The sequence below is a fragment of the Myxocyprinus asiaticus genome, chromosome 19 (genome assembly GCF_019703515.2).
Source record: "Myxocyprinus asiaticus isolate MX2 ecotype Aquarium Trade chromosome 19, UBuf_Myxa_2, whole genome shotgun sequence".
Lineage (NCBI taxonomy): Eukaryota > Metazoa > Chordata > Actinopteri > Cypriniformes > Catostomidae > Myxocyprinus > Myxocyprinus asiaticus.
Genome location: NC_059362.1, coordinates 36,777,829 through 36,789,887, shown reverse-complemented (window position 1 = coordinate 36,789,887; position 12,059 = coordinate 36,777,829). Strand labels below are relative to the sequence as shown.

At 37.0% G+C, this 12,059-nt stretch overlaps 1 protein-coding gene across 6 annotated transcripts in view; it reads right to left on the bottom strand.

The window, feature by feature from the left end:
* Positions 1-12,059, bottom strand: part of adgrg6 (adhesion G protein-coupled receptor G6) — a 54,558-nt gene that overhangs the window by 17,928 nt on the left and 24,571 nt on the right. For 2 of the 6 annotated variants that reach the window (XM_051645147.1, XM_051645148.1), the window contains exons 5-10: positions 10,682-10,726; positions 8,002-8,067; positions 3,307-3,366; positions 3,154-3,198; positions 2,957-3,007; positions 2,345-2,386 (exon numbers count right to left, since the gene is read on the bottom strand). In XM_051645147.1, coding sequence (XP_051501107.1) covers positions 2,345-2,386; positions 2,957-3,007; positions 3,154-3,198; positions 3,307-3,366; positions 8,002-8,067; positions 10,682-10,726 — 309 coding nt within the window. The remainder of the gene's footprint in view (positions 1-2,344; positions 2,387-2,956; positions 3,008-3,153; positions 3,199-3,306; positions 3,367-8,001; positions 8,068-10,681; positions 10,727-12,059) is intronic. The other 4 variants (XM_051645149.1, XM_051645151.1, XM_051645150.1 and 1 more) reach the window with 4 other exon arrangements.

The window sequence follows — 12,059 nt, the reverse complement described above, 5'->3', positions numbered from 1 at the left end:
TGGCAGCACTGTGGGATGAATCCTTAAGTAGTCTAGCCACAGTATTGACACTCTGAGCAGGAGAGAGAGAGGAGATAACAGGTGTCTCTGTTGTGAGAGGGCTCATTGCCAAAGGCTCTACAAGTAAAATAGTTTGATCAGGGAGATAGTGGAGAGAGCTCTGTTGAGAGGTTGATGAAGAAAGGAAATGGGTGGTATTGGTAAGACTATACTCAGGTTCTATCGAGCTTATCCTGCTATAACTCCCTGCTAAAGTTTCCATCTGTTCACGTGTAACCACAGTGGGCTCGATCAGATGAATTGTTGTCTTTATGGACTTTTTCAGACCATTTTGCATATTTTTAAAGTGGTCCCACGTGACAGTTGCTTCCGAGAGTCCCCAGGGCACAGTGCTTATTGGCTTCAATTCCACTGGGTGTGTGGGTGACAGCTCTGGCCCTGAGAGGGAAGTCCATGCTGCTGTTTGGCCAGAGAGACTCTTTACATCATGCTGGTTCATTTGCACACCTGTTCCTCCTGAATTCATGGCAAGAGAGGGGATAAGTGTCCAGCTGCTGTCCGTCTCAAGCTCTGCCAGCTCTGACATAGCCCAGGGTAAACTAAGGTCTGACTGACTGTGTAAATGTTCCTGTTTAGTAACAGCCTGTCTCACTGGTCCAGAAGTATTGGTGTTGACAGTAGGCACACTTTCTACCTCAAAGAAAGACATGTTATGAGGTATGGCAGTGGCCAAGCTTTCATCCAGGGAGTAGGTGGAATCAAAGTCAAACAGGCTGAAGGCATCATCATCCAATTCGATGTCATAAAAAAATGCCTCAGGGCCAAACCCAGATGGGTAATCAAGTATCTCGGTGCTGTTCTTGTCACTATCGCTAAGGACCAAGTGAGGAGCCGGTGGTTTATTTTTGCGATTACTTAGTGACAACACCTGGAAAGACTCAACGTCTTCACTCTGATTGTGAGTATCTGGTTTCCATGGAGGCTTCACCTGGGAATAAGCAGGCCTCATGGATGTTAAGTCTGTTTTCTTGGCAACGGATGCAATTGTGGCTGTAATGGGCCATTGGGATTCATTCGTAATGCTTATTGTCGGCTGGGCAGGTGGCTTGGTCAGATGGATGACGGGATGCTTGCGTGGCCGAGTGACGGCAGTCTCTACTTTCTTTCTCACAGGCCAGATGAGAGGTGTAGAGATGAAGCCGAGTGATGTTTTGGGGCTCCGGGGAACAGCTGCAACAAGAGGCCTAGCTGGGGGAGAGCTAGTGGACGGAGTCTCTGCATGAGGAGTAAGCCGCAGCAATGACCACAAATATGCAGCCCTCTCTTTCTCTGCTCCAGCTTAATTATTTAGCAGAGCATTCAGGATTCAGTAAAAATGAAAAGTTCAGAGCAGGCTATTACTTATCTTTACAGAGATACACTACATCATAACAACACACCAAAAATAAAACACAGAACAATTCATTAGAAAACCAAACCAATTTAATTTTTTTTTTTTCGTTTTCTGATACAAGGATAATCGTGAGGTTAAGGCCTTGCTGAGGACTTCAAAGAAAAATGGAAGTTATACTAGAAAAACACAGACTAAAGGTTTCACAAAATTAATCTTTTAGTCATCTATTAGGCATTACCAGGCAGGTAATGTTAATGGAAGCCATGTAATGAACAGTAAATGGTACAAAGGCTATAAAGATAACAGTAGCATCATAAATGAGTAATGTAACTAACATATCTATGCAGTTAATTACATGAGCTAAATGGCTTGACAGTGTGCTGTGCAGACAAAAAAATGGATGTCATAATATCAGGTTTTGTTGCTTCGCTGAAAGGGAAAGGATGGTAAAAAACCTTAAAGGTAGCCAGGAAAATTTTCGCTTAACGCAATTAAGAAAGCTGTTAAATGAAGAAGAGTTAAGATAAGTGTTTGAAGACTTCTATGACCTGAAATAATGCACAAAGCTTCCAAATGACTGACAGATTAACTAGACAGCACAAATTAACTAGAAACAGCAAACACCTGACAAAACAGTGTGTGGTGTTTATTCATCCAATTAATCTGTGAGAAAACAACATATTATAACCTTGTTGGGTTAGAGGGGAGGGGCTACTTATGACAACATTAGCTAACATGTAAGGGTTTTAGAAAGAGGTATGAAGCTTTTTTGACCATTAATTTGTGCCCAGAGAATATCAGAGCATTAAACGAATCATTTTACTCCTGATCCTGTTTAGACAAGCAAGCTGGACTCCCATTTTGTCCATACAAATGGAAGTTTAGCAGTGACATCCCCTGGTAAGCAAAAGCAAGCCATGTATGACATGAAAAAACATAGGTTTGGCTTACCATTTGTTTTGCTGTTGGACAGAGATGGGTTAGTAGCAGCAGCTGCAGATGAAGGAATGGATTTAATGACTCGTGGCAGGTGAATGGTTAAGGTAAATGAGCACACAGAGTAAAGTTATGCATAAGGACGTGAGACAAATGTACTGCCATTCATTTATCTGTTTATTGGTCTTTTTTTTATTATTATTTATTTTTTTGGTTCTATTTTATTGCCCTGTTGGGCAATTAAAGGTATCTGCAAAAACCTGTGTCACCGTTCTATCCAATTAATAATAATAATAATAATAATAATAATAATAACATTAGAGGGAATGGCACATTAGTATCTAAATGCTACAAAATTACATAACATGTGCAGGCATATCTTGTTTTAAGTTTGAGAAATATGACACATTTACAATCCAATTCTTATCCTAAGTTGCTATAAATTCTATGCAATCAGAATATTTTTGACAGTTCTCTGATCAAATAATAAGGTTTTGAAATCAATACACAAATGGTAAATTGGTAATAGATAATTGGTAAATGCAATCGACTTAATCTAAAGCAGGTTCTAGTCAATATGGAGCATTTGGGAAAGGTAATATATCTTTTGCAGAAGTGAAGTCTTACCAGGGTTGTTGGATGGCAGGTTAGAGAGGGTTAAGGGTGATGTAGTTTGTACTAATAATGGCACACACAGACATGACAATGTTAACACTTTGGTTAGTAAGGACAATAAAAACCACATGTATAGCATATCTATAAAAGGTGTAGTTAATGGCACAAAATAAATCTGTTATTAGTTAACAACTGGACTATTAGCTTACCAGTAGTTGTGGTTGTTGTGTTAGGCCTAACTGTTGTGAGTTGCACTATTGTTGGTACAAAGAGGCAGAGTCATGAACAAGTATTAGTGAGGGTTTTTATGATACCTCATTAAACAGAATATAAAACAGTAGGCGATCTAGATATCTGCTTACCAGAAACTGTGGTTAGAGGCATGCTAGGAGTAGATGTGTATGAAAGAATAGTAGAAAAAGCTGATGAAGAGAATAGAGAGATAATGAGCTCTACTGACATGCGTTAACTTCAGAGTCTGTGACTGCAATCTGGAAAAGCTTCATATTGATCTGTTTAATAACATTATAAAAAACTAAGTACTGTTTCTGAACTGAAATACGCTGGTAAGAAAATGATTTATAATGCTGGAAAATGGTTTATGAGACTGAATTGTTATAAAAAGTAAACTGTCCCATCTGGCAGGGATCTTTTAAATTTTTTTTACAATACACAATCAACAATTATTTGATGCCACAACAAAAAATAAATATATATTTTTGTTGTTGAAAAAGGCAAAAACTGTATGAAAGTTCATGAGAATCATGAGTTTGTACATTGACAGTAATACCCATACACAGTATTGATTTAACATAAATTAACACTTCAACCAAACAAATTTGCTTAACATTAACATTCCTAAAAGAAGTTCAAAAGCTATGGACTTATTTACATTATTTCATATATAAACATCATTATACAATAATTAGGGTTGCTATTTTGGAACACAGCCACTGGCATAAATAATAATTAAAAAAAGATAATCATTTCCTTTTATGGATTGGAGCATTACTCTTGCAGCTAATCAGAAAAAAAAAGTGACCACAAAGTGACAATATACCCATGAAACAAAAGGCACACAAGGATAAAATGATGAGAAGGCAGAGGTGAATGCTTACCAATGGTTGTTGCATTAGTAGAAATAGTGTTAGTGGTGGCAGGGATGGAAGAAGGGCACACTGGCCCTTCTGGCCCAAAAAATGGATGTTTGAGTGAAACCAAAAACGCAAGAACAATTGTTGGAGAAAATAAACAAATGTGATGCATCACAAACATAGCATGAGATGATTACGAAAGAGAGTTTAAAGGTGCACTCAGTAACTTTTGTCTTTGTGTCATCTTGGACTTAAACCTGCAGGCTTGGATGCAGCATAATTTAAAATCAACAGTTTTCAGTTTCAGATGCCATTGTAGAAATTTAGTATTCACAGTCAGCCATGATTACTTTAATCAATGAGAGCAAGTTTCAAATAACAGGATGGTTATTGAGATTAAGCGAGTTGGACTGGTCATGTGATTCTTACATGACATCCCCATGTGCGGACCCTCTTCATGTAGAATAAAACAGCTTCTATAAGGTTACTGATATGACTTGAGACTTCATTTTAATGTCAGTGCTCATGATGCCCTACATACAGTATATTGCAAAATTACAATTCATATCTTTAGTAGGTAAACTTTTTTAATGAGGAAAAAAATTACTGAGTGCACTTTTAACGAAATGAATGAGATGAACGAAAAATGAATGTTATCTCTAAGAAATGTTTTGAGTGTATTTATGTTGAGCTTCGGTTTTCCGCATGCTGGTAAAATTTTGTTGAATTCTGTCATCAGCACAGTCTGCGCGTAGCCCAGCTGCAGTGACATGCAGACAGTCGACACATGCACCTGCCACTGACTGTTCTTAAAAGGCTATCACAAAGCAGTCATACACGTCCTTTTGCGCTCACTGTCAAAATAATATATTTTGAAATACTGAGCGCTCGACCGTGCATGAGACGGAATGTCATGCAGAAAAACTAAGTATACCCAAGCCTTTAGTGGCCATTTTATGTAAACATGTGCAAGATGGATGTCTTTGAACGTTGCACCACATCTTCTGCGCAGGAAGGCGGAAAAAATCTTTGTCATCAAAATGACTGATTTCAAATGTCATGTAAATCCGATTTATTTGCAGGTTTATATAAATATATATATATATATAGATTTTGCTGTTTCAGAAGAAAATTGGTACTTTAATTCACCAAAGTGGCATTCAACTGATCACAAAGTATAGTCAGGACATTACTGATGTAAAAAACAGCACCATCACTATTTTAAAAATGTCATTTTTGATCAAATCTAGACAGGCCCCATTTCCAGCAGCCATCACTCCAACACCTTATCCTTGAGTAATCATGTTAAATTGCTAATTTGGTACTAGAAAATCACTTGCCATTATATCAAACAAAGTTTGAAAGCTATTTGGTTCATTAAATGAAGCTTAACATTGTTTTTGTTTTTGAGTTGCCACAGTATGCAACAGACTTGCATGTCTTAAGGTCAATATTAGGTCAAAAATGGTAAAAAAGAAACTTTCTCTAGAAACTCATCAGTCAATCATTGTTTTGAGGAATGAAGGCTATACAATGCTTGAAATTGTCAAAAAAACTGAAGATTTCATACAAAGGTGTACACTACAGTCTTCAAAGACAAAGGACAACTGGCTCTAACAAGGACAGAAAGAGATGTGGAAGGTCAGATGTACAACTAAACAACAGATTCATGAACAACAGTAAAGAGAAGTCTCAAGGGTGCAGGCATTATCGGAAGAGAGAGAGAGAGAAAAAAAGCCACTTTTGAAACAGAAAAACAAAAAGCAAAGGTTAGAGTTGGCAAAGAAACACAGACATTGGACAACAGATAATTGGAAAAGTGTGTTATGGATCTTAACCCCATTGAGCTTTTGTGGGATCAGCTAGACTTTAAGGTGAGTGAGAAGTGCCCGACAAGACAGTCACATCTATGGCAAGTGCTACAGGAAGCGTGGGGTGAAATGTCACCTGAGTATCTGGACAAACTGACAGCTAGAATGCCAAGGATCTGCAAAGCTGTCATTGCTGCACGTGGTGGATTTCTTGATGATAACTCTTTGAAGTAGTTTAAGAAGTTCTGAAATGTTTTTTTCAAATTGTAATATCATTTTTTCACATTATTAATGTTCTGACTATACATTGTGATCAGTTGAATGCCACTTTGGTGAATAAAAGTACCAATTTCTTTCCATAAGAGCAAAATCTGTACATTATTCCAAACTTTTGGCCGCCAGTGTATATATAATGAGCTGATTTTTATGGTAGTTATCAGTGTATTGATGTGCATGTAAATACGCTCGCCATGAGAAGTTGGGCATGCATGTTTTTTCCCAACTTGCCCCTACCAAGGTCATATAAGTGCAGCATCACCTGAAAACTATAAACAATGCACAGTAAGAGCTAGAAAATTCATTGCATTTAATAAAATCCACTCAATGTGCTGGGTGTGCCATAGTATATGTGAATTGGGAGAATTGGAAAATTCTCCTGCTAGTTTCCCTTTTCTCTCTCAGTTTCTCTATCTCTCGAAGACTATCATGTGCCTCCTAAGAAGCACATTAAGACAGTCATGTGTCTTTTTTCACCTATGGTATTTTCCCCACATTTGACAGATTTGGGAAACCAATCATCGTGGAATCCACTGAAGCAATTATAATCTCGGTAACCTATGACTGACTAACGCAATACTCCATCCAGGCTTTAGAGATAAACTACATGCTCAAAAAGTATGTGGACAACCTTTGCTAATGAATGTGTTTGCCTATTTCAGCTACAAATATTACGGTCAGGTGTATTAAATCAAGCACAGCCATGCAATCTCCTTAAACATTTTTATTAACTTTTAATGTTCCGAGACATTGCCCCTGTACACAAAGCAAGATCAATATAAGAAACATTTTACTGAGTCTGGTGTGGAAGAACTTGTCTGGCCTGCACAAAGACCAGATCTGAATCCGACTGAACACCTTCGGGATGAATTTGAATGCAGACAGATGCTCTTGTATCCGAATGGGAGCAAATCCCCACAGCCAGAAAAGTGGAGTTTGTTATAACACCAAAAGGAGTGCCAACCCCTTATTAATGCCCATGGTTTTTTAATTAAATGTTTAACAAGCACATATGAGTGTGGTGTTTGGGTGTCTACATACTTTAGGCCATGCAGTGTGCTTCATAAAACTTCATTAAATACATTCTTTACCAAATATGTTTTTTATCTAGATCAACATTTTAGCTCCATAATACTCTGCAATCATAAAATAAAATGGAAAATACAATACATATCATATCTCAGTGATGAGAAGGAAAAGTTAACGGACACTCCTAAATATGGATTACTAACTTTATTGAAAGAATGAGGTCACTGAAGACTGTCAAATCTCCAAGCACGAATGTGGCATTTTTGAACTACATGGGAATGAATATTATGCAATAAAATATCAGTGGACCTGTGGGAAAGAGACAAACGTTTAAAGCGTGACAATGACCTTTAATGGCCATTACTGAGGACAGGAGGCCTGAAAATTCTCATGGCTCCCAGCAGATGATGGACATTTATTGGCCACCAGTTCAGTCTAGGGGCTTCCTAACAAGCAAAGACAAGCTTTTCTGATTGGGAATGCTTGCGCACAGCTAGAGGAATAAGACTTGCAAATTAAGTTTTATGAATCTTTTTCCAAGAGAGTAGTTTAATGTGACAAGCCTACCTATAAACCTCAGACTACAAAATTAAACAGCACAATTCAATCCTTCGTTAACCTTCATTTTAAAACCATCAAAGCAATGAAGACACAAAGGAATATTGTTAATTAGCAAAGCCATATAAATATGCATAATTAGATAAAAGACTTTGATGAGGCAATAATTGTTTATAATGGGTCAGCTAATTATCCATGAAACAAACACGTTGTGAGGAATACATAATTATGTGTTCATCATGAAAACTTCACATTATTCAAAAGTTTTTAAACATATATTTCTCCCTACCTGGGCAGCCCAGTCCAGGGTAAGTACAACCTGGGGTTCCCGTGGCAAGAGTTGGTATGGCAGTGCCTATCAAAGATTTGAAAACAACACACTTAGCTCATTTGAAATTTTACAATGAAATACGTGTTCTAAAGTGAAACAAAACAAACATAGCCCAAAGAATGACTTATGTTTACAATGTGAAAAGCTTCAACACTATTGAAAATCTATATACATATAAATGTAGCAAAAACTAAATAAAATATGTCGCTCTGAGTAAAGTGAATACAGTTTAAGGAGGGATGGATCTTTAGAGAGCCCCAGAGCACTGTCAAAAATATTCTGATTCTCTATTTTACACTCATACATAGAAATTCACAGCAACTCAGGATAAGAATTGGATGTAGAAGTGTCAGATATTTCTCATCACTGCTTTGGGTTTTGATAAATGGAATGTGACCTCAAAATGTCCACACTGAAACTCAATCGATCAACGACTCAAAAGTGGAATTTATAATATGCCACAGATGACTGAATGAAAGATTCTGCCGGCTCGTTTGAATCCAGGCCCAGAAATGCAACCTTTTCTCAACACAAATGCATTAGGGATATCTGAAATACAAAATTGCATCTTGTTTTGCTCTTTCATCTCCTAGCTTCTGACATAAAGCTTAAGCTGTGTAAAGAAGGCACTTGAATGCATCCATTGACACCAAGTCTAGAACGTAATTTAAAGCAAAGCAATCAGAAAAAGGAAAACCTCTACTTGCTTTTATTAATTAAACATTATTGGGTTACAGTTGGACCAATGCTGCTTCGTCAGAGCAACATTTTAAATCCATTTGTACAATGGATTACCGGTGTTCTGGTGGCTTTTTTTAATGTATGCAAGTCTGTTTTCATTTTGACGTCAAAACCAGAGAAAAACATCTCATGTAAACACTTTTCATAGAAACACAAGTTTGTTATATCAACTAATTGTTGATGTTTATTTAAATGCAATAATTGAGAAAGACCTGCAAACTAATTCAACTAAAGTAAACTAGATGTCAAACTGCACTTAGGAAGTAATCCAAAACACATCATAGGAATAAAGTAGCAGGGAAACTTTCAGAGCTTTTAAAAATTATGAATGGAGACATCACACTAAGGCAGCTGTCTGGTGTTGTAGCATTAAGTCTCTGATCATCCTGAAGTTCTGCTTTGAAAGGCTGAGTGAGGATAAAACAAAGCTGTTCTAAGGATGTGAGGTGGGATCACCATCTCCCACTGGCTTTATCCAAGGATAAGAGGGGGCCTTAACAGTAGCCAATGAAAACAAAGGGGAGGGTAGCATTTTAAAAGCATGCTTATTAGTGACAGCATTACTGTAGTTTTGCTACAGGCACAACTTCACGGGCCTCTTGAATTCATGCCAACATCATAAGCACAGCTGGTTGTAACTGAGTAAAGAAAATATTTGTGTCATTGGTTCCAGCGTCTAACTGTCTGCTGTGGGCTTTAGGGGGTCTTACATTGCCCCCGTAAAGGACAAAAAATGCCAGCTAAAGCAAAAAATGGTTTGAAACTGTTCTAGCACTGATGCTGTAAAACATCAAAGAGAATGAATGGAATAAGGCAAAACACCTTCCTATAAACTGTATTCAAGGTCCATTCTCTGAGAAGCCTTAAATGAATAGTTCAACCAAAAAATCTGTTGTTATTTACCCATGTGTCATTCCAAACCCCTATGACATTATTTATATCTTCTAACAAAAGATGTTAGGCAGAATGTTAGCCTCAGTCACCATTCACTTTCATTGTATGAAAAAAGATGTAATGAAATGAATAGTGACTGAGCCTTTCAATCCATAACATTTTGCCTAACATTTCCTTTTGTGTTCCATTTAAGGAAGATTGCCATACAGGAACAACATGAGGGTAAGTAAATGATGACAGAATTTACATTTTGGGGTGAACTATTACTTTAATATTCTATGTAACATTGCTTCCCATATACATTTATGTTGTTTTTAGGATGTTTAGATATTTTTGCTGGAAAACAAGATAAACGAATGATTTGGAATAGGGCTTTGTAAAACAAAATTGTTCTGAAATATAAATTAGAATCTAAATTCTGATTGGTCGAACCGCATACGAAGCAGTTAATGAATATGATTACTATAAATTGGTATAATATGTAAAATGAAAGAAATAAATAAAAAATGCACACCTGTGACTGCACATTCTATCATAATGTTCCAGGTTGCTACGTTGCTTGGAAACTGTAAATAGATTACAGTTAGAATAATTGGTAATTCTGATTATTATTATTTAATTGGATTGTCTATGGAACATTTATGTTTTTTTGTCATATCGCAAAAACAAATAAGCCACTCAAGTCTGTGCTTTTTTGTAATGTAATTTTAGTATGGTTCATAGATGGATGGCAAAATACCTCAATATGTTACTCTATGTAACTCAAATAAGCAATAATTCCTCTGTGTAAATTTTTTGTAATAGAATAAATATTGACTGCTAGTTTCCTTTCTCCAGGCAAAGTAAATATCTATCAGTTACAACACAGATAAACACACAATTATGTGCAACAAGCATTTGCAAGTACAGCAAAACATTAAATTACATTATATATATTTCATGCAAGACCTTCACAGCTCAAAGCAAGCAACTACTCATGTATTAGGCATGTTAGCACACTCACCACTAGTTGAAGCTGTTGTTAAATGTATGCAATTTGGGTAACAGACTGTAAAAGATGAGAAGATGAGAAATTAGTTTATTTTATTTTATTACAGTAAGCACAAGCATTTAATTCAAATCAGCGACAGGCAGTGGCATGTGAGTAAGCTCCATATCTAGCCTAAGCATTCAACATCTCTCTTTGAAACTGACATGTAATTAAAAACATGAACCCAAAAGACAATGTGTGTCGCTAATACTTTGCATATGATCCATTATCTAAAGGAACTCTGTTTTTATGTCCTCCTGACAAGAAAACATCTATAACAGGGATTTGTACCAACATAGGCGATTTATATTCAAACTGCTGGCAAGTGGATTAAAAGAACCAGCATTCATCGGGTCATTGGGAGAGAATAATTCCAACACCACTTCCAACACTAACACAGAACAAATGTTCACGTAGGATGAACGGCTTTATCTGTCTTGGAGTATAGAAGGTATACTGAGTAAGTTAATGCATCAAATTTGAGGCACCATAGTTTAAAAGGACACTTAATTCCATGGGCTGCTGACCCAAGCTGTGTTGAGCATCTAAAGTTTCAGGAACCTAGCTATGTAGAAGAAAGCAGCCCCCGGTGAGGCTTGTTATGCATCTGAGTCATGCCTGCATTTGCTCTTTGCTCTATCCCACCCAAAGCCCATTTCTCACTGTTCATTGTTGGAGGACTTTTGAAGGAATTTCATAGCATAGTTTTAGCAATGCTGATGCAGTAAGTAGTATGTGTGTGTGTGTGTGGGGGGGGGGGGGGGGGTATCATAAACTAACAATGAACAATACATTTTGTACAGCATTTATTAATCTTATTGTATAGTGATACCAATTAAACAGAGAATTTTCTACTTTGAAGCACTTTGGAGAATGTCAAACATCTCATAAGGCCAGACAGATCCGACATTCTAAACAGCACTAACAAGAAAAAGACGAGAAAACGTAATGTGTGCCATTATTGTAGCATCACCAAGTGTAGTATTTTAACGAACTTTTCGATCTCAAACTTGTTTTTTAGTGACTTTTATTGAATGTGCAATCATGCTTGTTAACGTTTATTAAAAATGATAACTTTCAATGTAAAAAACAAACAAAATTGTAATAAGATAGGGGGTCCAGAGTGTAAAATTGTCAGGGGTCCCAAAAATCCAAACTGCATCCCTGGTTCTGTGTGATAGGTTGTGGAGGATGCTGGAGACTACCATGATCTGGCATACTTTAATGGGACTGCACACTGCATCCCCACTGTGATCCAGAAACCTAAACCTGCTCTCTAAAATGCTGGAAGTGCGCTAGACTTCATTGCACATCTGGATATATGCCAGGTTGTAAAACTCTTCTCCAACAT